This window comes from Plectrocnemia conspersa, unplaced genomic scaffold (assembly GCF_051122295.1).
Source record: "Plectrocnemia conspersa isolate PC_06_02 unplaced genomic scaffold, ASM5112229v1 ptg000013l, whole genome shotgun sequence".
Lineage (NCBI taxonomy): Eukaryota > Metazoa > Arthropoda > Insecta > Trichoptera > Polycentropodidae > Plectrocnemia > Plectrocnemia conspersa.
The window spans coordinates 4,318,919-4,343,281 of record NW_028277177.1 but is presented as its reverse complement, the minus strand read 5'-3'; the positions used below and the strand labels follow the sequence as shown (position 1 = coordinate 4,343,281).

General features: G+C 29.8%; 1 protein-coding gene across 5 annotated transcripts in view; it reads left to right on the top strand.

Moving 5' to 3' along the window:
* Nucleotides 1–24,363, top strand: part of LOC148227090 (protein kinase C-binding protein NELL2-like) — an 82,046-nt gene that overhangs the window by 38,358 nt on the left and 19,325 nt on the right. For all 5 annotated transcript variants that reach the window (XR_015812023.1, XM_088202514.1, XM_088202516.1 and 2 more), the window contains exons 2-3: nucleotides 19,882–19,989; nucleotides 24,185–24,335. Coding sequence is in view for 4 of the 5 variants with exons in the window: in XM_088202514.1 (XP_088058640.1) it covers nucleotides 19,882–19,989; nucleotides 24,185–24,335 (259 nt within the window). In the remaining variant the exon portion in view is untranslated. The remainder of the gene's footprint in view (nucleotides 1–19,881; nucleotides 19,990–24,184; nucleotides 24,336–24,363) is intronic.

Below are 24,363 nucleotides of genomic sequence, written 5' to 3'. Positions count from 1 at the left end.
TAATTATTCAGGTTCATACACTTTTTTTTAACAATAAGAATCATTGTTATGAATGTATTTTAAACAAACAGTCAATTATCTTTGAGTGTGTTAACATAATTAAAATAACTTCTCCGCGCATATTATCTTCAGCATATCAGATCCATCATAATGTAATATTTTATTATTATATTTTTTTATGTATAAATCAATTTATTTTATGGCACTTATATACTGATATTTTATTTGTTGTTTATGTAATATACATATATATATATATATTTTGCTCTTAGTAATTTAGACGAGACGAGTTTACATTATACTGCTTTTGATCGTTTCAATTTGAATTTTTATTTCGTTAGAATCAGATAGGCAAAAAATACAACGAAATCCTTCCCGTCGTTATATGCAAATAGTGTTGATTTATTTTTTTCACAATGCAATCTTTCCCCCTTGACGGGAAACAATAAACCGAGTTCTGCGTTTGACATTATTCATAAAGACGTCTCGGGGTTTTGTTCCTCCGCGCGTTCATTTCTCTTTCTCTCAATTTTTATTCCGAGCGAACAAGTTGCCTGTTTATTTAAGTGAAATTGATTGAAAAAATAATGCGTTTATATTATGAATTGCGCTTTGGTTATCGTCATCGGCTTGTCGCTAACGATCGTATCGTCAAATCAATTAGTAATTTGTTTTGAAGCACTCAGACTAAACAACCGACAGTGCTATCCTCAAAGTATTTTTATATTTATTTAAAATAAATTAAGACTGAGGGTTACTCAAAAAAGAATACATAGTAAGAAAGAAAAAATCAAAATATAATAAAATTGGCCACAGGCTACAAACTATACGATCGCTCAACCGAGTTAAATCATCTGAGCAACCGAGATCCGACATAATATGAATAACAAAATAATCTTTTAAGTACTATTTTAATTGAAAATCGTACAAAAAAATTGTATATATTTTTTTTTAATTTTACAAAAATATATATAAGTCAACAAAAAACTAATTAATTAATATTTTTTTAATCAAATGATGAGTCGATAATTTTTAAAAGTAAAATCTATTAACAAGCAAATATTATGAATCCTGATTTCTTATCTTTATTGTAAGAAGTGATAATATTTCATACAATCTAATTATGAATCAGAATATCTTTTAAAATTAAAGTAATTGACAAATTGCGGATAAACTTGCTTCAAAATAAATTAATAAAATTTAGTATATAATAAAGTGCTTATCAATAATAAAATATTCCTACCTATTTTTTACTTATGCTTTATATTGTCTTTTGTAATTAAATTAACTTATAAATCAGACTCTTGTATTGATTGTCTTTTTTCCTGATATACAAATTCTGGAATTAATGATCCATTTTATATTCTAGGTTAGGTTAAAATAAGTTTAATTAACTACGCTCTGATTCTTTATTTCAAGATAAAATGTATATGAAAAAATCCAATTTAAATATGTAATTCTAAGTTTAATGAAATAAATTGGCATGTAATAAAAAATATATATTAGATTTTTTATAATATAACCGTTCATAAAAATATATTTGCTTGCTCATTACATTTAGAATGTACTACAAAAATCTGTTCTCACTGTAATACCAAGTCGTAAAGATCAGCTTGATCTTGGAGATCGGTTCACTGATTGCATTATAAGATTCCCTATCGATCTCGACGGTTTACCGTTACATTCTAATTAGAATCCACTACTATTTGCTTCTCAGCCATACATAGCGGGGGTGTTACCCTGCACTTCTAAAGAAATATTTACCATTTTATTTTTATTATATATTAATGCTCTTTTCTTATTATAAATATAAATATTTTATTGCTTTTGGAAACACAAATAGTAGGACTACATTTAATAATGACTATAATAATTATATTTATTTAAAATATCGTTAAAATTCTGCACAAAATTAAAAAAAATCAGACACGTAAGTAGTAAAATTATGGAATGAAGTTAGTGGTATTGTAGGTTAATCAAATTTATTCATTTAACAATCCAGAACTGACGCCAATCCCCTAGAAATAAAAGTGGTAGTGGTGTCGCATGCAACGAAGAAAGAGATAAAGCATGCTCTTTCGTGTAACGGTACTTCATCCAGATGACATGGGAATCTTATGAAGCTCACTGATTAACTGGACGGTCGAAATAGCGTAGTTCGTAAGGTCTTGACTATTAACCCAGGGGCCGCGGATTCGAGTCACGGCAGCAGACTGGCTATAAATTATAATACACATATAAATGTCGCTGTTTTATTATATCTGATTGACATACTCAGTTGGTACAGATATATACCATTGTAACGCATTAGGCTTACGTCAGGTTACAATGGGAGGATTAAAAAAAACTGCTTCTGATTTTTTCTGAGCTTTTGTTTATTTCAAGTCGGAAGCAAAGTGATAATTCTGAATGATGTTCTTAGCTAAAGCACCCCAAGAATGTTTCTAAATGAAGTAATTTATTACTGCCGTGTTCTGGTAGGGACTGGTAGGGACAGTATTTGATCAACTGAGCAATAACGATAATTTGGGCGGAACCAGACTATTTATTATTGTATAATACATATTGTTCTAATTAATTAAACCGTTTATTATTTATTGCGCTTTAAAAATATTCTTCTAATTAATTAATCAATGTAATTAAACTGTACTAACTTAACTGTAATTCAAAAATTATTAAAATTTGACAACATTATCTTTCTATAAAATGTGAGTTGTTATAATGCATTGACTTTCGGCTTTGTTCGCGTTTTTTAATTTAAGCATTTCAAAGTATATTTACACAGTATCCATTACCAAATAAATACACTTGAGAGTCCAATATCTCTTTCATAACTTGATCGTCTGATCGATGCGAATATTAGGGGCGGAAACAGAATATTTGATATTGTGTAATAAAAATCTTGTTGAAATGGTCTTGTGGAAAGTTAGTTCGAGGGTTTGCTACCTCATTAGCGAATATGTCCAATGTATTTTATGCTTTATTTTTTTATACATATTAAAAAATCTCCTTTTGCAATGAGATAAAAAAAAACTTTTACCATCTTCTTCCGTCGTTTCAGTAGCCAATTATAAACTATCGTTAATGAGAAACTTAAAATTTCTTCCTACACAAAATCAAATAGTATGCAGTTGCAGCTTCAAATTCGCTATTTAAATTTCATCGGATGTTTTTGTTAAAATGCGTTTATGCCAATTATTTATGTAAAAAAGTAAGACTTCACAAAATCAAATTAGTACCACAAATGATGTAAAATTTCTAGACATCCATCGCCAACGAACCTTTTACATCACCTTTAGGTGTCGAATGCTCGAGTCAAACAATCGGTGCACCGATATCAAATTGACATAATTACACACTTAACCACGTGTCCGATACAACTGATAAGGTTTTAGGTAAACATTCGGCGAAGGTTCAAAGTTCGAATTCGAGCCTCCCACTTTGGGAGCACGTAATGTGATATAGACAATTTGGCGAGTGATATATGGTTCGTTTTTCGCCGTAGTAAGCCGTAAACTTTGACCGTTTCGTATGTCGGCCATTGTGTCGAGTACGTAAGAGCGTTTTGGAACACACTGTAGACTAGGCGGCGTTTGGCTCCGATCCAAAGCGAAAAATTTGGGTTTTGTTGCGCTTTTATGTATTAACCACGTACCGAACGTAAAATGGATAAAAGAAATGTCATGAAAACAATTTCCTCTAGTTTTTTATTACATTTATTGATTGACATATATCCTGCATTTTCTTCATGATATGTTCCATGTAATATATTAAATTATTATTTTTTCTATAATATAAACCACTTCAGCACAAGATACTGTCAAGCGCGCGTCCTTTCCAAACAAAGAGTAGTTTTTAGGCGTTACGTATGATTTATAAACGCCTCAAATCCGATGTGCTATTAAGTAGTGCTTGTAATATTTCCAATTATTAAGGCAATTATTTGCTAACGGGGTCTCTTCTTTTATTGTGAATATACTGTGTGGCCTTTTTAGACGGATTGATTTCTCTAAATTATAACAAATTGTGTAGTAGATGGTTAAAGCTTCTACAAAACAGATTCAGAATTAAAATTTAATAAAATAATTTACTACAACGCTTATCCCCAAAATTGCAATAAAATACATGATACAGTACTAATTTATTTTATAGTGCACACTGAACCAGCGATCTATGTGGTCGTATTAGTCACATGTATACACGATGCCTAACACATATACTTATTTTTAGCACTTATATTACAATCATTGTTACGTTAATGATACTATTCGTATTTTTTCTAATTTAAATCCCATGTAAACTGAGTGTACATCATCGAAGCACGCTGATTTTTGTTGGATATTTTGTTTTTTGGGCATAGTAATATTACCGTTTATTATATTTATATCTAACATATTTCATATCCAATACAATATAATAATTGCTATATTATGTATTTTACTATAAATATACCGTAATATGTTACTGCAGGGTTTCCCAAACTTTTTCAGCGACGGAACACTTGGCAAATCCGAAAATTTTGGCGGAACACTTAACTTATTTTTTAGGCTGGGTAATTCATAATAAAATAAAACATGTTATTAAAGAAATGTTATTAAATTTATTTAATAAACATAAAAATACAAATAAATAAAACTCCTAATGACTAATGATTTTGGGTTCTTAAATAACAATTTTTTTTATATCAGGCACAATTTTGGTTAGTTGTACTTTCATATCTGCCGTGGCGTGGAGTCTATTTCTGTATTTTGTTTTTGTTGCAATATACTTAAAAAATCCCACTTCGCATAAATACGTCGTGGAAAACGGAAGTAAACAAACCAGAGCTTGTTTTGACACCTTGGGTAACTCTTCAGTCAGACTCGCCCAGAAATCATTTAATGGCTGATATTTTTGTATCAAATCAGAGTCATTAACTAAATTCTCATATCCCTTAAGCCCACTGGTTTTTCTGTCACGGAAAATGGATTCCGAACCCAGGAATCGTCCTTACTAGTTTTCGGAAAATACTCCGAAAGAGTTATTTTCAAGTAATATAGGTGTTCTAAAAATACTTGTGAAACTTTTTTATCTACTTGAAAATTCAATTCATTTAAACATTCATATCCAAGACAGGAAAACAATCAAAATTATTAGATTCAACCGATAAAATCTGAAATTGTATTTTTTTATCAAAAGATTCGATTTTATCTCTCGTATTAAAAATTGTAATACTTTTTTCTTGTAATTATAAGTTAACATCATTTCACTTTGTAAAAATATCCGCCAGATATGCAAATGTATCAACCAGGAAGGATTTGTTAAAAAAATTATAAAATGATGTTGCAAATTATTTTGTGCTTTCAAGAAGACTAATAAATTATTTTAAAGTTCATAAAGTCTTAATAGTACTTTTCCTCTGGATAGCCATCTCACTTCAGTAAGTAATAAAAGTGCTGCATGTTCACTACCCATTTCATCGCACCAAATTTTAAATAATCTGGATTGAAGTGGTCTAGATTTTACATAGTTCATCATTTTCACGGCTACTTCATAACATTTTTTAAATTTGTGGAAATTTTTTTAGTCAACAGTGCATGCCTATGCAAAATACAGTGACTGCTAGTAGCATATCTAGTCACATAAATAAAATTCGTATAACAAGCACTAATATCGTGTGATTAATTAACAAAAAAAATATTGTTTAAATAGGATCAAATTTTAAAGTTAAAAAAAACAACACCGACTTATGAAACTTTTCCCTCCAGATTTTATACACATCAATGTTGAATATTTAACACATATTTTAAAGCTTTTTTATCAGATTTATGAACAATTTTTATGTATTAGCAAGACTAACAATTTTTTTAATTTAATCTAAATTTTTGTGAAATATCTATTTAGGCTCCGCGGAACACCTACTTTGGATCCGCGGAACACTGGTGTTCCGCGGAACATAGTTTGGGAAACCATGTGTTACTGTATTAACTATTTATGTATATAATTATTGTTTAAGTTATTGTCCTTTAACTATACTTATATTTTATCTAATGCATTACATGTGTTATCGATCACTTTTTAATGTCATGAATTGAATACATAAAATAGAATAATTTATTATAAATTTACATTACTTACTATAGAATTTACATATGTTATAAATAAAAATGATCCTATTTTGAACCCAAGTGGTCCACAACATACATGATATATTTTCAAGTTATACTTTTTATTTCTTAAATAATTAAGTGAAACTATTCTATCAATTCATATATTCTCTAGTTTTTAAACATAATACTTTATATATTATTTCATCTTAATTGAAAGTCTGAACATTTATAGACAAATTTTATTGATCTTAAAGAGATAATTTGTTTTATAGTTTATATACCATTTATTTTGCTATGTTGTATTTTTTAATTCCCTATACTTTAAATACTTAACATCTCTGTTTTAACCATTATACGATAATACTACTCAAATCTAGGAGTATTGCTTTAATAATCTTGTATGCATACTTGAACTTGTATTGAAGTATTTTTATAATGTTTGTCTTTAAAACCGATTGATGTAAGTTAACTTAAAATAGTAATATCCTTTATTTGCTCGAACCCTATTTTTATAAAAAAAATCTCAGATTTGTGATTATAAAAAGTTAATTGAAAAAGCAATAAAAGGTATTTAAAAAAATATAGATGTAGTATATAAAAAAAATAGTGTATTAAAATAAATTGATAAAGATACTGACCGGTTTGTACAGCAATACAATATTATTGTTGTTCCAATTGTAGGGGTTTCAAACAGTAGCACAGTTAATTTAAATGTCATTCTAACAACCATTTCTAACAAATGAAAAGAGATCTCGGGACTAAACAATTCCGTGAATATTTATAATATTTCACATTTTTTTTTTTTAATTTTTAATATTTTAATTTTTTATTAAACTTTTCTGCTTAAACCATCCGACAGTCATTGTATTATAGTAGCTGTAAATTTCAACGATAATACTATTTTGAAATCTAAAAATTACAGCTTTAATAGTATTTGTAGAATGTTTCTCTTTAAAACTGATCGATGTAAACCTAAAATATTTTTATTTGCTGGATAACAATTTTTAATAATATTTTAATGAGATTTCATATGTGTGGGTCAAAAAAAATTGTTTAAAAATTTTTATTTATCCGATAATTTACTGTTTCTAAAAAAAAAATTCTTTTTAAGATATTTTTAAATTTTAAAGGTTAATAAAAATTCTCTAGTTGTATAACAAAAATTAATAATCGTTGATTTTTGTTTAGTAAAAGATCAATAAAAAGGTACAATTTTTTATGTTTAATGGTATTATTACATTATATAATTACGAATTCATTTAAATCGTTTAAATATTTATTGTAATTAGTTAAATTTAAACTAAAAATTAACACATTTCTTTAACATACATTTAAGATGTTATTGTAAAAAAATACAATATAGCAAAATAAATGTTAAATACAATCTTTGGAAATAACTTTGATTTTCAAAAGAGACAAATTAGTTAAATTTGTCAAATAATGTTTAGAGTTAAATGATTTAAACCTAAGTTTATAAAAAATTAATTCAATTTTTTTAACTACTAACGATTTTTATCAACAAAAATAATAAACGCGAATTGTAAACTTTAGTGTCATATTACAATATCTAGTAAAATAAATAGATGTATCTTCATGTTATTTTAATTATTTAAACAACATGTTAAACAAAAATAAGTCCTTTAACCTTAAAGACATGGACACTTTATTCCTTTTTCTTTTCAATGGCTTATGTTTTACCCCATAAATTTGATACATATCTAAAAAAATTATCAACGATATCAATGTGGCAATCTTTGTTTACATTGTCTATGTAGTTTTAGCCATCTTAAGTATTTTTATTTTTTGCTCTCATCCACCGTTAATGGATGGAAAATCCAATTCCTAAAATGTATTGATCCAATTACTATGAATTTTATCCTTAATCTATTTATTTTTAATTATGTAATGTAGATTAACTACTGCATACATTTTTCATATCCTTTAATCTAAGGAATAAAATATAATTTTTAATTTTTTTAACTATTATTAGATACATATTAAAAAAATATATTATAATATATAATGTATTGTTGCTAGAATTTTATCTAGAACGTGTATATTGATCTTAATCAGCAATTGTCATTTACCTAATATTTGCACTTTTATTTTTATCGTTTGCTATATATTATATTAACATACTTACACGTGTCTTATAATGAATTGTTATTAACTGTGTCGACAAATATTTTTTTTTATTTCATTGGGAAATTTCTCAATTATAATGTAAGTAAATGTTATTTTAGTCATTTTTCACAGATCGAATCTTATAGTCTGTTTGAACTATAATGAGTATATAATTTTTAATTCAATAGAAATTTGTTTGCACGAAATCGAAAGCAAATTATAATACACTCCCTTCAGTAGACAAATGTACGATACAATACAATACAAATATAGCAAAGTACCATTCGGTACCAATACAATTTCTGTAATGTCATATACATATGTATTTACAAACAAAAAACATAAGTAAATTGCGGTCACGATACGTCAGTGAAAAATTACACAATCGCATGTTAGTACATCTTTTTGGTGGGTGAACTGAAAAAAAGTTACACATTTTTATTACCGCCTCCAAAAGCTACAAACAATGAAGAAGCAAATAGTACAGCATTGCGATACAATAGATATCTTATCCGGTGAAATTACTAAAGTTGGAGACATAGAAAAAAAGTTGCATGGAAGCCATTAGCGCGAATTGGAACGAAACTGTGGAATAAAATACTCACATATTTATTTTCGTATATACATAAAAGTATGTAGTATACATGTGTATATGTATTGTTTGATTCCTGCCTTTATTTACATTTAGCCCTATATCTATCACGAGAGCCAATTCTATTAAGGGTCGTTTGTCGAGAGCAAACAAATTCGGACAATTTGACTAAAATATCACTTTTATTGAAATATTGTTTATTAAAAAATATGCAAAATTATATTGCATTTAAATTAAATCATTGTATTATTTTTCTCAGTTATTCTAAAAATCAATTAATAATATAATACACCATAAACTCAACCCTTCTATATATTTTATGTAAAGGAATGTTTGAGTTAACCTAAACAATTCACACACCTTTCGCCTCGAATTAACTTTTCAATTGCGTCCAAAAAGCATAGGGGTCGTAACGTGTCCCCAAAGCGTTATTTACAAGTATCTCTCCATACGTTTTGTGGCTCGAAAGCCACAGGTTCGTCCCCCTGGGGAACTGTGTAATAGAGGTGGCGGTTCGCAGAATTGACTACAAATCGCCTCTGACTTCCTGACGTAAAAAAGTGGCCGACAGCTAGCACCCCACCTGCTGTGGAGGGTGAACGCTTTCGGCACACGCGAACCCTTTTTTTAGACATACGCAGGTATTCTTTAGCCAATTTTATTATGATGAGCTATATTACTTCCACATCGTCGATTGCGTTAGCGACAGGTAGCTCATTTGACAAATGGGTGGTTTTGTCGTTTATCTCATGGCTATAACTCAAATGGAATGGAATAACTCGAAAAGGTGAAAGTAATTAGACAAAATTGCTCAATGTTATTTATGTTGATGGATGAAGAGGGATATTCGTTAAGTATATATACTGTAAAGGTATATTTATTTATTTATTATGGCCAAAACTAGGCGGCACTCTGCTTACGCAGGCGCAACACTTTCTTTGGCGGACCGGGACGGAACTTTGACGGCCGGTGGTGCCTCATCCGCCGATCATTCACATCGTTTTAAAATATAACTAAATTTAAAATCATAAAACATTCAATGAAATAATACTGCAGCGGCCCAGAACTCCATAAAATATTTTATTTGAGAAAATCCCATATTAGTATGTGCCAGATGTAACTATGTTATCACATGCTTTATCTAATGTCAGTTCAACACACTTCTATACCAAATAGACTCCTTGATAATATTATTGAAGTGTCAGAATTTTACAGGCATAGCAAAATTTTATCCTTTTGCGCAAAAGAAAGTGATCATTGCGAATCAAGTATGACACAGCCTAGTCAACGGCAAGTGGATCATTAAACTTCCATTTTTATTAACAATATATAATTCCAGTAAATGATACTAGAACAAGGGTTTAGTAGTAAATACATAGGGAGACCTATTTTATTGTTCATTTCACTGCTATGAGTTGTGTGGCACATACCCTACAGCTCGTAATACGTTATGCTATTTACACTTAAAAAATTAGGTCTACTTTAAATAAGTTAAAAAAAATAGTAGACAATTTTAAAACAATACAAAATTTACAATTTTAATTTACAAGTCTCACAAAATAATATGTAATATAGTGATACAAAATACCATAATTTATCATATATTATTTTATTGTGGTCTTAAACATTTTAGTATAAGTAATTACAATTCCTGATTTATTACATTTCTCAAGAAAATAAATTTCATATTATATTCAGAAATTCTTGGAAAATCATTAATATATTTTTTATTATTTTCCTAATAATTAAAAATTGTTTTTTCTAGATTAGACATTCTTACGTTATTGTTATTGAGTTAAGATAAATCAAAAATTCATAATGTTAATAGTAGTGCTACAAATATTGCTAACTTCGCTGCTATAAGTTGTGTGGCACATACGCTAGCTGATGATAATTACTGAATCGATTTTAAATTAGTTCACAAATGTAATAGGGCATTTAAAACATAAACAAAATTTTCAATTTTAACTAAAAAACTTTTATATAATATATATTATCAATTTTACTTTTTAATAGTGACTCAAATGTTTTAAACATTGTAGTATAAATAATTAGAATTATTAATTTCTATATTTTATTACATTTCTCATTTCTTGTGAAAAATAATCACAAATAATTTTAAGAAATTCTCTAGAAAGTCATTACTCAATAATATTTATTTTCATATCAATAATTTTTTTTTAGATTAGATATCTATTAGTTATTGTAATTGCATTAATATAGATTAAAAAATTAAAAATACAATATTACTTACTTCACTGCTATGAGTTGTGTGGTACATACACTAAAAATGGCAATAAGTGATTGAGTCGACTATAAATAAGTTCAGAAAAGTATTAAGGCATTTTAAATAAATACAAAATTAACAATTTTAACTGAATAACCTTATTTTTATTTTTTATCAGATTTCTCTTAGATATTGTAACTGATTAAAGTTAGATCAAAAATCCACTTTATAATCCGATACAATGCAAATAAGAATGTTCGCTACTATAAGCTGTGTGGCATACACTACGCCTCGCAAATCATGATGCAATTTACTTCTAAAAACATTTTAGTAAAATATATATAAATACAGAAAAGTTGTAGATAAAAAATCTGTATCTTAAAACATCAATTGAAATTAAATTTAAGTCAGAATAAAAAGCAAATCTCAGTCAGAATTTTAATAATAGTCTGGTCATAATTATATTATTTAGGATCAGAATAAATATCAAATGGTTAGAATAAAAATAGCACACGATCAGAAGAAAAATATAGGACGATCATATGAATTAAAAAAATATTATAACATTTATAAATATAACTGAGCATTAAATTATTCATTTTATAAAAAAAAACATATATAGCTCCCAACAAATAGCATATGGTCAAAATAAAAATATAGAACGATCAGAATTAAAATAATAAACGGTCATAATTATATTATTCAGGGTCAGAATAAAAATGTAGGACGATCAGAATTGAAATATAGGACCATTACGTGAATGAAAAAAAATATTACAATATAATATTTGTAAACATAGATGGGCAATAAGTTATTTATTTTAGAAATATTTTATAAAATATCTCGCTCGCACCTAAACATATTAGATGCGAGCGAGCGATAGCCAGATCATTTAAAACCCTTCATTTAAATTTAAAGCGAAGGTATTCAGAGGGACGAACGAAGCGGGAATAACGACATAGCGGCGGCAGATAGCACGCTTGACTTGTGTTGACATCTGACAATGTTGCGAGTACAACCTAACAAGTTGGCCCTAAAACATCTTGATAATGACCGTGTATTATTATGCTGACCATCTGTCAACATAAAACCGACCTTGAGGTAAAAATACAGAGCATATAATATAAATACTGGCTATTCTTTATAAAGACTAAACTGAATAAATTCTGAACATCTACTCTTAGATTGGTAGATTTCTTAATTTAAAACTTTGTAAAAAATATATATCAATTAGAATTTGTGTCCTAAGACTCTTTTCAAAAGTTTTCCATATAATATATGTACATATATTATATGTATAAAACATGGATATGCTTATCTAAACCCAAAAATACCTGACCGATTCTAATACAATATTTTTTTTTAATATCCAATGTAAAAAAACTAAATGCTTTAAATCCTCAAATACCTACTACTTTTTATGTTTGTATGTTAATATGATTTATAGTAATTTAAAAAGATGTCATTATGTATCTTATATTAAACATATAGTCTGGCTATATAATATTAAGCACCTAACCTTAGTTTATTATTATAAAATAAATATAAATATTTAGTAACTTGTTTGTGACTTTTATTTGTAAAAAACTATTAGTGAAATAATCTTTGCGAATTTTTTGCTTTGCAGTTATAAATATATTATCGTATTTTTTTTTCTATGTTACATATTAAAAAAATACGATTTCATTAAACTCAAAATTACTCTCTAAAAATAAATTGCTGTTTTACATAGCTAATACCGAAATACCGGTATTTTCATTGTTTCAATACCGAATTTATATAAAATATTTTTATGTTATATTATAAATGTAATATGATTCGGCGATTGATGTTCTCTTTTCTCTTACCGACACTGACCTGATTTATAAATGATAAAAAATATGGTATTATAAAAGCCTTTTATCGCAAATCCAATATTAATGACAGGCAATGTTGAATGATAATCAAACAATGGCAGTGACTCATAAGAGTACAAGAACTTGAAAAAGCTTCGAACTAAATGATAAAAAATGATATAATCGAAACCATTGTGCAAAATTGCATGGCACGCGACCAAATTATCTAATCGCATTATTTTATTTATAAATTATATATCGATATGTTTCCTATATATCATGTTCACTTCCTGTTATTGTATTGTTGAGGGCATGATAATATATTTTTTCTATAGTTATATTAAAAAATAAAGTACTGAAACTTTGTCGCTGGATTCCTCTTATTGTTGTACATATATGATAATCACTATATAATTCTTTCAACAATTCGCAGATTTCTACACTCCTTATTCATGTTATTAGCTTAGCTTAACTTAACGTATGTATGTACATCGGTTTCAAAAGCTTTCTTGAAATCCAGAAATAATGCTTCAATGAACTTGACAGCATCAAGCTCAAGTCAATATATTATAAAGTATAAAGTATAAAGATTACTTCTGTATACATTAAAATCGACTGAAAGCAGTGAATTGAACAAAAATTGATTTCCCATTGCCTTATTATCTTTATTAGATTTTTTGATAGGATATGTGTAAAAGTAATATGTAAAGTATAAGGAATCTTTTACAAGTTCAATCATTGAAAATTTATTAATTACCATACTTAAGTTATTTGCAATATATTGTTAAAAATATATTCTAAACCGGTCATCCTTTTCCTTTTGAGGAAACTCGATCGCTACATAAGAAAAAAACGCTCGCACGTGCAATTACCCATCCATATTGTCTTGGTGGCATGATATTCGTATTTTTTATAGTACTATATGAAATTGGCCCGTGACAGTGGGTGCCGCCGTTTGGGGTCTTTGGAGCGAGACCACAGCCGGCCACCACCTGTCCACCCTGTCGTCGGCCGGTGGGTGCACATGTATGTTTTCACATCTCGTTTCCCGCACACCTTTCGCCTTGAACGTCGCGTGCTATATGCGACCGACCCCTTCGGCTCGTAAGCCGTTACCGATCTGCCTTCAGACTTATCAAAGAGAGCCAATGTAATAGATCAGGGGTTGCTAACCCTCAATTTGATGCACGCCAAGTTGCCTAAGTAAAAACCAATCCCCTATATAATACTCGTTATGGTCAATAAACATCATTCGCTACATAATTTGAATTGAACCATTCATATGTGTTGCTGTTATGAGCCTTTTAAATAAATCTATATGATGAAAAAAAGGCTGTGCACTATTGAATCACCGATGATAATATGCTGAATGCCCATCTCCGGAATATCGTATTGAAGATGAGTAACAGTCAATCGACGGTAGACATGTGATCCGCATAGGAATGGTTTCAAAGTACGATGTATGGATGCTCCGCGACTTATCACCCACGAACCTGTTCCTTTGAGTGCGAGATTTAAAAAAACGAATCATCTTTATACTATAGTTATTTTTAGCTATATGATATGAACATAAAAGATATGACAACTTTGGGTGTACGTTCGATATTTATTTATTTTATTTTTATTAAATCTTCCGTTGTAATCTAACAGGCGCAAGCCTTATGTGTTATAATGGGTAAATCTGTACCAATTGATTAAATCAAGTCCAAAATACAAACTATGTCGATTCATCTCTCAGGGGAAAATAAGCAGAAGAAGTACAGACAGAAGTATTACTTCCATAATACACTATGTTTTAAAAATATTATAGCTATCCTTAACGATATTACTACGGACTTAATACATAATAGCGTATATTCAAACCGAATTTTGGTCAATTGGAGGGCGCAAAAATCACTTCTCAGAAGTCAAAAACTTGCGTCAAAAGCAATAAAATCGTGTCTGCACCGTCACAGATTTTTATTCGAAAAGTTAAAATCATTTAATTATACAAGCATATGCCATATAAATTATATTTTTACTAGTAAAAATATATTTCTACCGGTGAAAATGTATCCCGTTATGATTTTACTGAAATAACAAATTTAAAAAATATTTTCGGAATAGATTCGGGGCTGTTTTTTTAGATTTTCTTTGAGGTATAACCCTATAATTTATGTTTAGAACCAGGGAAGACATTCCAGCTTTTTCACTGAGTAGCGGGAGGGATAAAGTTGTACAGCCAGTACTCTTATTATTTAGATTTTATTAAAATTCATTCAATAGCATGCATTTTTCTGGACAAATTATGTCAAGTTGGGTTTGCTTAATTTGTATAGGTTGGGTTTGGGTTTGAACAGAAAATGTACGTTTGATAACTCTCCAATTGAGTTTCATACACATTGTAGAGCAGCATATATTATAATTTCAATAGCGCTTATTAATTAAATTATACTGTATTTTTGGGATTTAATTTGAGGGATAACCCGAGAATTTTTGGTTTAGAATTGAAGACGTCATTTAAGCTATTTTTAGGGCAGTATAAAAGTTTGTATAAAAATAACCGCTTCTCTTGAAAAAATACGACGTGATAAAAAGATTTATGCATTAACCTTAAATGTCACTAAACCTAATCCAAGTGAATTTTTCTGCTCCATTGAAACTATCTTCCTAAAGGTCAATATAATATATTTTACTATAATAAATCAGTGCTTACATTTCCTTTTTTTCTAGGGGCCTTGAATATTTTTTTAATAATTAATAAATAGAGCTATTATATTCTAATATTTTATGGACGAATCTCAAATACATCTCATTACAAACATTTTAAAACAGCTCCTGTAATTTTGTAATCACTGTTTTTAAAAGTTAAAGTACAATTTTATTTACTCATAAATAGTGGTGCTTTTATTTTTATAGAAGGCAAAGTTATTGCTATGATTAATTATTTCTTAGAGTATTGTCTGCCTGTCGTAGAATCCACTCGTCGCTGAATATCAGATTAAACCAATACTTACAAGACCAGAGGGCTCACGCGTGACGTCATTGATGAGAGGATGCCTGTTTTACGCGGTTTTGCTTTAATCCGGTCAATAAAATACTGTTAAATTTCAGTAAGATCATTTGCGGTCTGTATAAAAAATATTTAAAAAATGCGAAATATTAAATAAAAATTAATGCGAAATTTTGCGGAACTTATCTACCGCACAAATCGAGGTATGACTGTATTTATATTTAAACTGTTATCTGCGTCTCGTCTCCGAAGATCGGATTGAACCAATATGTACTAACAACTCGCGCGTGACGTCATTAGTGAGAGGGATATACTCATTTTTAAACCCGCTCTATAAGAAACCCACCTAAATATTTATATATTAGTTAATTTAAAAAACAGCAGATTTTCATTGTCTATGTAGTGATCTCAAGAAGGCAATAAAAGGGTTAAATAATAACTCTAACGCCATATTTCAAAGGACTGTTTCTATTCAATAGATGTGTATTTTATACTCGAATTTGTAGCGTAAAAAAATATTACAAAGTTCTGTCGCAACTTGTATTCATTATCACTTTACTTAATTAAAATAAATTATCTGTCGGATTTCGAACAAAATTGAAAAAGGGGGTAAAAGCTGTTAAACTAAATGGACCAGGAAATCCCTTAGTCTCTGCACGGTGTTATTTCGCAACCCTCCGCTGATTATTACCCTAAATCTGCAGCTTTTATGACTACTTTGCCGGAATTATCCTAAATCTGCGTTGGATTTGAACGCACCGACTGCACTGCTTCCCTTTTTATTTACTCAATTTTACTTTATGTTTTTTTATTGTTGTTGTTGTTGATAGTAAAAACGGCATATTGTACCCGAGTTCCATTGCCGCTTCGGACATCTGTTACGTTATTTTGTGTGGTAGCTTCTCCTGATTGGTCTATTTCCATAATCTTCGTATCAAACGAGCTCTAGCGATGCGAAAAATGGGGTTAATGCACCATAGACACCCTATGGCTCTTAAATACATATACACAATTGCATGTATGTATAAGTAAAATGATCACAAATTGCTGTTTTATATTTTACTATTAATGTCCTTGTCTTTTTTTTCAATTACTATATTCATAACTCTAATAGTACTTAGTTTCATGTGATATTTTTGTAGCAATGTCTGTATTCCTTAGATTATAAATATTATATTAATGAAGCGTCTTTGCTGTTTTTAATATGTATATAATGTAATGTAAACATATATTAATGAAGTGTTAGATACTCTTACAAGTGCACTAATAATTTATTTAGACGATGGAGTTTTTTATGGTGCTTTTTATGAATACTTGATATTTTATGATCAAAGAGTTGTAGTTAGCAATTTAGTATTAATAATTATATTATGTGGAGCAATAATAAAGATGTTAATTGTGTTCTGTTTACGCCTTTGTTTAAACACGTGCATATAATAGAGAATCCTTCTTTTCATCATTGACTAAATCAATAGGCGATATTCCGATCGTCTAGCAATCGTCTGGCTAATGAAATATAATAATAATAAGCGAAACAGCTGAGACTGGCTTATGCCAACGATCAAAGGACAAACATTATTATCTAGATGGATACAATACATAGGTGAGTCAATTTTATTATCGGCATCCCCAATTGTATCGCAAAATTATAACTAGATCGATCGTCATGTGTGACGTTTATATGCAAATACAAAGACTGCCGCTGACCTGAGTCAACAACGATTAAAGAGTTGAAGATCCGTATTATGTGGTAGTTAATGTCAATAATATTTACTGACTGAATGCTTTGGAACGTACGTGTGTTTAAAATTATACTGGTCAACAGTTTTACAACTTTCAATACCTATTATAAATATTTAATTTATGGCGAATCAATATCCATGTGCTTATATTTATTTATATGTTTTTGTATCTGTATCTATTTTAAAAGCAAAGTGGTAGTTTTGTTATCGAGTATGAGAGAAAGTCCAACACCTCTTCCCTATTCCTCGATCATTTGAGCAATGCAGGTGGCTTAGAGCGGAACTAGACTCTTTGTTTTTATCTACTCTTTGACGTTTGTAGCGATAAATTAAAAATTGGAATATTTTAGCATTTAAGGATACTGTGTTTTGAACTGCTCGGTGGAATTTTTTGTTAAAGTAGGGTCTGGCACTATTAATAGTATTGTTAATAGATATCTGCGCAAATACGCAAAACATATATTTTGTTTGCTTACGCAAATGAAAACTCCAATTTTGAAAAAAAATTAGAAACACAAATCTATTAGTTTTTAACAACTTACTTCAACGCAACGAATGAAACTTGTTCAATTCTGAATTACTAAAGATAACTTTGATGTTTTTACAATTTTTCAAATCGTCAGAATATATTAAGTTCGAGTAAATTGTAATATAAGAAAAATATACAGCAGTAAACCAAGAATTGATCCTTGTATGTACTTTTGAGTATGTGAATTGCAAACAACAGATTGTTGATGATTATTTTAATAGTCATTAGTAAACGCAAGATAAACATATCAAATGGATGATTCAGATTGAATGTTTCACATTATCAAAACTAAATCTGTACATCATTGTCGATTTCTTAAAAGATCTGATGTTTATTTGTTTTATTTAAGAAGAGAGAAAGAACTTCTTTTTAACTGCACCATAACACTATTTTACATGTTATTAAAAATATTATATATATATTACTTAAAAAAACTGAAACCGCTTAGAAATTATAAATTGATTGAAAAATTTTAGTACAGAACAGATTTTTAAGACTCGGTGCATAATTTGTGCTTTAAAATAAATAAAACTTACTTTTAAATTTCTGCCATGTAAATGGTCGCTCACCGCGAGGGATACACTGATACGTGTAAGTACACAGGATAGTATTTTTTTTGTTCTTAAGAATATTAAATTATCGCCTCTTTCATTTTGGTTTCAAAACATTAAAAAATGTCTTCTGCAAAATGATGGGCCTTTGAATCTAAAAAGTGTAGTTAGTGTTACAAAAAATAAAATTCTTAAGCGTCTTACCCAAATTATATGGATTTTACTTATTACAATTCTTGCTTTATATTAAATTTAATCGCACGAATTTTGCTTATATTCGTTTTTGTCCTCTTGATAAAAAAAACCAGGGCTGTGGAATCGTTTGAAACACCGACTCTCATACTTTTTCGCAAGGCACGACTTTGACTTCGATAAGATAATCTTAAAATTTTAATTTATTTTTAATTATTTTATTTATTTATTATCATATAAAAAAAAAACAAAAAATAATTATAATATTTTTTAGGATTAGTGCCGCGCCGTTGTATGTGTCTACGTGTGACCATACCGGTCGGCTATTGTAGGGTATTTGATTAAGTGCATAATAACTATATATATATTTTCACCGGTAGCACATATTTTTACTGGTGAAAATATAATTTATCTGGCAGGTGCATATGTAGTAATACATACATTTACATACTTACCGTTATTTATCAAATTAGCCACAAGCTTCGAGACACACGCCTAGAAACAGTTGTGCGTATCCTTTGAAATTATCAAATGATCGCCCATAAATAGCCACCTAGAAGTTACGCTTTCTCTCAAATTTGTGTACCGGAGGCGAAGTTAAACAATAACTATAATAAAATAATTCTAATGTTTAAATAGCATATTCCGTAAGATATAGTAAACCAGAGGTAGCGGGTTCAAGCCACGTCAATATAAATTAAAATACACAATAATTTAGATGTCACCGATTCCCAGACTGAAAAGTTTGGTAGTTAAAACTTACTTGTAGGTATTTATTATTTCTGATTGGCTTACCCAGTTAGTACGGATTTACATCGTTGTGATGAATTGGACTTATGACTATCAGGTTACAACGGCACTTTTATTTGTCTTTGTATTTTAAGTTATTATCAAAGCCTAACTTTTGTGAAAGCTCTCGAATGTCCGTTGTTTCTTTTCCAATAACATCTATTAAAAAAATATTTATTTATAACTGTTCATATAACAATTACGTTTTACTTTTTACAGCCGCTGAGTTCGATTTATTAGGGGCCCTGTCGCTGCAAAACACAACTTGGAAGGGGTTGTCAACCACCGTAGGGCCGGAGCCAATGCGGCTTGCGATCACCCTTGGAGGTATTTATCAACAATTATATATGTATATGATTATAACTAACCTAATTCTATTATCAATTAATAAATATTTTATCATTTAATGTGTAATTAAATTTACGAAAAAAATACGATTCATAAATCACGATCAGTAAATGATCAGCGTCTCATTTGAATTTTTACCCCAAATGACGATTCAATTTTTACCCCATTAAAATATCGCAAGGGTGTCACGGTAGCGGGAGGGTGGTTCTCGTTCTGATATTTGTTTAATGCCTTAATACGCAGGGGCGTGCCGCCCCCCGGAAGGTTCATCTCGACAATGGACTTTTCGGCGATTGCATTCTTCGGGGGTGTGACCGCGAGCTCTGGATGAAAGATGGATACGTGTGGGATCATCCCTCGTATAACATATAGCCGAAACTAACCCCTCAGTTGAAAGGAAGCCCAACGCGAGCGACAAATTAGAACGTGTCCATTGTGGCGCACCCGCAACATTGGTCTTTATTGAATTTTAAATAAATATTTTTTCTACGCAGTGAAAATAGTGATAATTAAAGGGGTGCAGATGTTCGACCCTTAGTGGTTTTTGATGAATCTTTTTGTACATAAAATATTACTTGGTTTAATCGAAAAATAATTAAACCATATGTGGTACATTTATCAATCTAAAAGGCATAATTTTATGAAAAATTAGGATATTCACTTACATGATTCCAAAGGATATCATATAATAGAAAAACCCTTTCAAATTTGCCATGGTAATTTATGATTTAAGGTTACCTTCAGGAGTTCTGCAGAGTTTCAACCTGCCTTCACGATTAACACAAATACATATATCTCAGGGACAATATTTTAAAGTAGCTGGTGTAAATTTGGAATCACCTTGCTTTTCCCATGGTCAGCTAGTGTTGCTTGCATTAGATTGGGGTCGCCATTAATTTTCATATTAAATATTAATTTTTATAATAAAATAAAAATGTTTCACTTCAAAAATGGATTAAAAATCATATTTTTCTATTAGCTTTAATTTTTGAGATATAATATAATCTGCTAATTATTATTTTATTTTTCACAATTATTATAATAAAGTAACCTTCTTTTATATGAAAACAATCGCAAAACGGCTAACTTTGTTTATTCATATTTTCTTAACCCTTTAAACGCCAGCGGCTGATTAGTGTGTCACCGTTATTTCTCTTCACGCGTCAGTATCTCTCTCTAAAAATAAATATAAAATATTTGTTTTACTGATAAATTAAGCTAGTACAATAATATTTACTAATTAAAAAATGTAAATATTTTTTTAATTTATTTAAAAAAATTAATTTGCTACTAAATCTTCCTCCTTGTTTTTTTATTTAAATCATCAATATTTAATAAACAATTTGACCTCTATACGTACAGCTGCTTTCTGGTCGAATATTAAAGTCTATTACCTATAGATTATGGTAAAGGTACTTAATTTAAAGAATGCTAAAATAGCGTGTTTTTAACTAATTAAGCCTAGTTTAATGGAGTGTATGTTGCAATAAAGGTATTTAATAAATAAAAAAGTATGTAAAGATTAGGCACAAGATTCAATACCGTTCACCTTACTTATGATAGCTGCATCTTTCTTGAGCTTTCTGATCTGAGGACAATAAAAATCCATGATATTTTTTCCGTGATGAAAGTTTGTCGATAAATACTCAAACCACGAAGATAATGACTCTTTTAATTTACCATCACTTTAATTATTTTGTTATTAAGAGCGTATCTTTACTATCCTTTTGTGTAGCTATCCGTTAAAAACCGAGAGGCTTTTAACGGATATTTTTTATTCGTTAGTACCAACACAATATTAGTCAAGTTTTACATCGATTATCAATTGTTATTTATACGTTTTATACAAAGGCGCAAGTCGCTAACAGCAGCCTTGGCGATGTTGAAAATAAAAACATTAATTTTAGCCGATCTTAAAATATAGAGAATGGCTCCGAGAAAACTTTCCTGAGGAGCTTCAGTCAGAGTCTTATATCTGTATAGTTTTGTAATCAAACAAACATTCCTGTTTTTTTTAGTCAAACAAGCATTACACACAATGATGTTTTTGGCAATAATATATAAAATGGTGTTCAACTATTTTAGTTGTACGCAATAATTGTTTTTTTAATGTTTAATTGTATAATTATTATTTGTTCAATGGCCATCATAACACATTAAAGAAACGTGTCAAGTCAGATTTGTAATAAAAAATAATTAAGTGCTTAGTAAAATAAATGTGTCAAAAAATGCCACCCCTAACTTAAACTTTCGTCTACCTGACGTCAATTAAATATACAGTCATACATAAATGACTATGATATTTTAATCGACCTTTAATTTATGACGCAAATTTAAACAATTACTTGACTGTTTGTTTGACCCAGTTATTCTGTAAAAAACTTTGTCTACCTAGTTGGAGCGAAGCCAAGTAATCAATCAAAGGCCTTTGTCGTTGTGATGTTTGCGTTTAGATAGAATACAATATTTTATCACAACACACATTTCTTGTAATTTACAATAATTTTATATAAACTGAATGACTGAACTATACGAACAAAGTACATTTGCAAGATCTAACGATAAAACTGATGAACGATTAATAGCTTTATATTGAACTCTAACAACCGTTTATTTTTTTATCGTCAACTCGTTCAAGCTAATGGGTCGTAATGGTAATATTATCCGTTGAACAATTACCCTAAACGGTTGTTAAAATTATCTTTATATGCTAGTTATTCTTATCTTGCAAATTAAATTGTATAGATTAATTCATAGACGTGAGTTTTAACAGTTATTGCAACTTTATCCTATTGTACCCTTGGGTATTCAAAGGACTCAAAAGTACACCAGTTAAGTGTGAATAACGTTTATTTTTTACATCGTCGCTACCAAAAACAACCTTCGAGGTCAAAGCGTTTCTCCCGTTTCAGACCCAAAGGTCGTATTCTCCATTATGTTCGCCAAAATTTGCGTAAAACAACAACAACGCTCCGCCATCGATCACACCAAAGGCCAATTAACACTCGAGAATTCAAATTTGGCGCCCCAGTCCACTTCCTGCGAAGTCTCGCGGACAATAAACTTTGCCCGTTTGTCTGGACCCACCCTATCCCTTTGTGGTGATTATTTTCCGGGCAATTTAATCCACCCGGCTGAGTAAATATCAATTAATAGCGTATGCCAGCAACACCGTCCGTCGCCCCGAAAGCATCTCTGCCATATGCCCATATTGAAACTTTGTTTGGAACTCTCCAGTTCGATATTCGAATATATGACAGTTCTAATGATATGGGAATTGTCAAATGCATTAATATATTTTTATTATAAAATTATGATTTTATTATCTTTTAAACAAGCCTTTTGTATGCTTGATCTTTAGCAGCTTTGACAATTCGCGTGTGGGTTTATTCTAATCAATTTAGCAGAATAATAAGTTCAACGCCATTGGAACGCTCCTGGCTAAAAAACTATTTCTTGTGCGAATAATTATTCATCTCTAGCGTCGGTTATCGTTGAGGGTTGTCAAGAGCTCTCACTCTGCAGTTACATTAGACTTAGCCCTCTAAATGCCAGCGACTAATTAGTGAGTAAATAGTTATTTATCTTCACGCGTCAGTATCTCTTTCTGAAAATAAATATACAATACTTGCTTTACTGATAAATTATTTGTAAATATTTAATTAATTTGTCTTAAAAAAATAATCAAATACAGCCTTTAATTATATTAAATAACCATATTATTAGGCTCAAAGGTTTATGGGACCTTTAGGTGTCCAATGAGTACTAGCGATTTTCTTGATGACTTCTATAGAAGCCATCCGCGGTGAAAGGGTTAAAGGTGTAATAATCTTGCCAAAACCACATCCAACTCATTTTATAATGGCAAAATTCGTTTGCCATTAAATATGAATCATTGGATCGGTTATATACCGCATATTGAGTGCATTTTTAATTGCCTGCGTCTAGACTCGTATATATTGAATTATGTCTGGATGCCTTATAAATTCGGAAGTATATTGCGGTTTTGACCCTCCCAGCGGTGCCTCGCCTTTCCTTCCCCCATTTAGAAAATTGGAAATTTATAAATCTCTCCTCCACTTTTTCTTGTTTCGCCAATTCCTCGAATCGACTACGCAGACGGGTATCGCCAGACAGATGATAATTATTGATATTTATCGTTTTGTGATTCTAGGAGAGAATCGGGATATCCAGCTACCATCAGCGGCGTATTCGAAAGCCGCAGACCTACTTCGGAAATCGTCGGAGTTTACATTTTTAGCCGCATTGCGGCAAGACCAAGCAAATTCTGGAGCCATTTTATCATTTTCACATGGAGCCAACAGGTAATATAACTCATAAGGCACACGCACA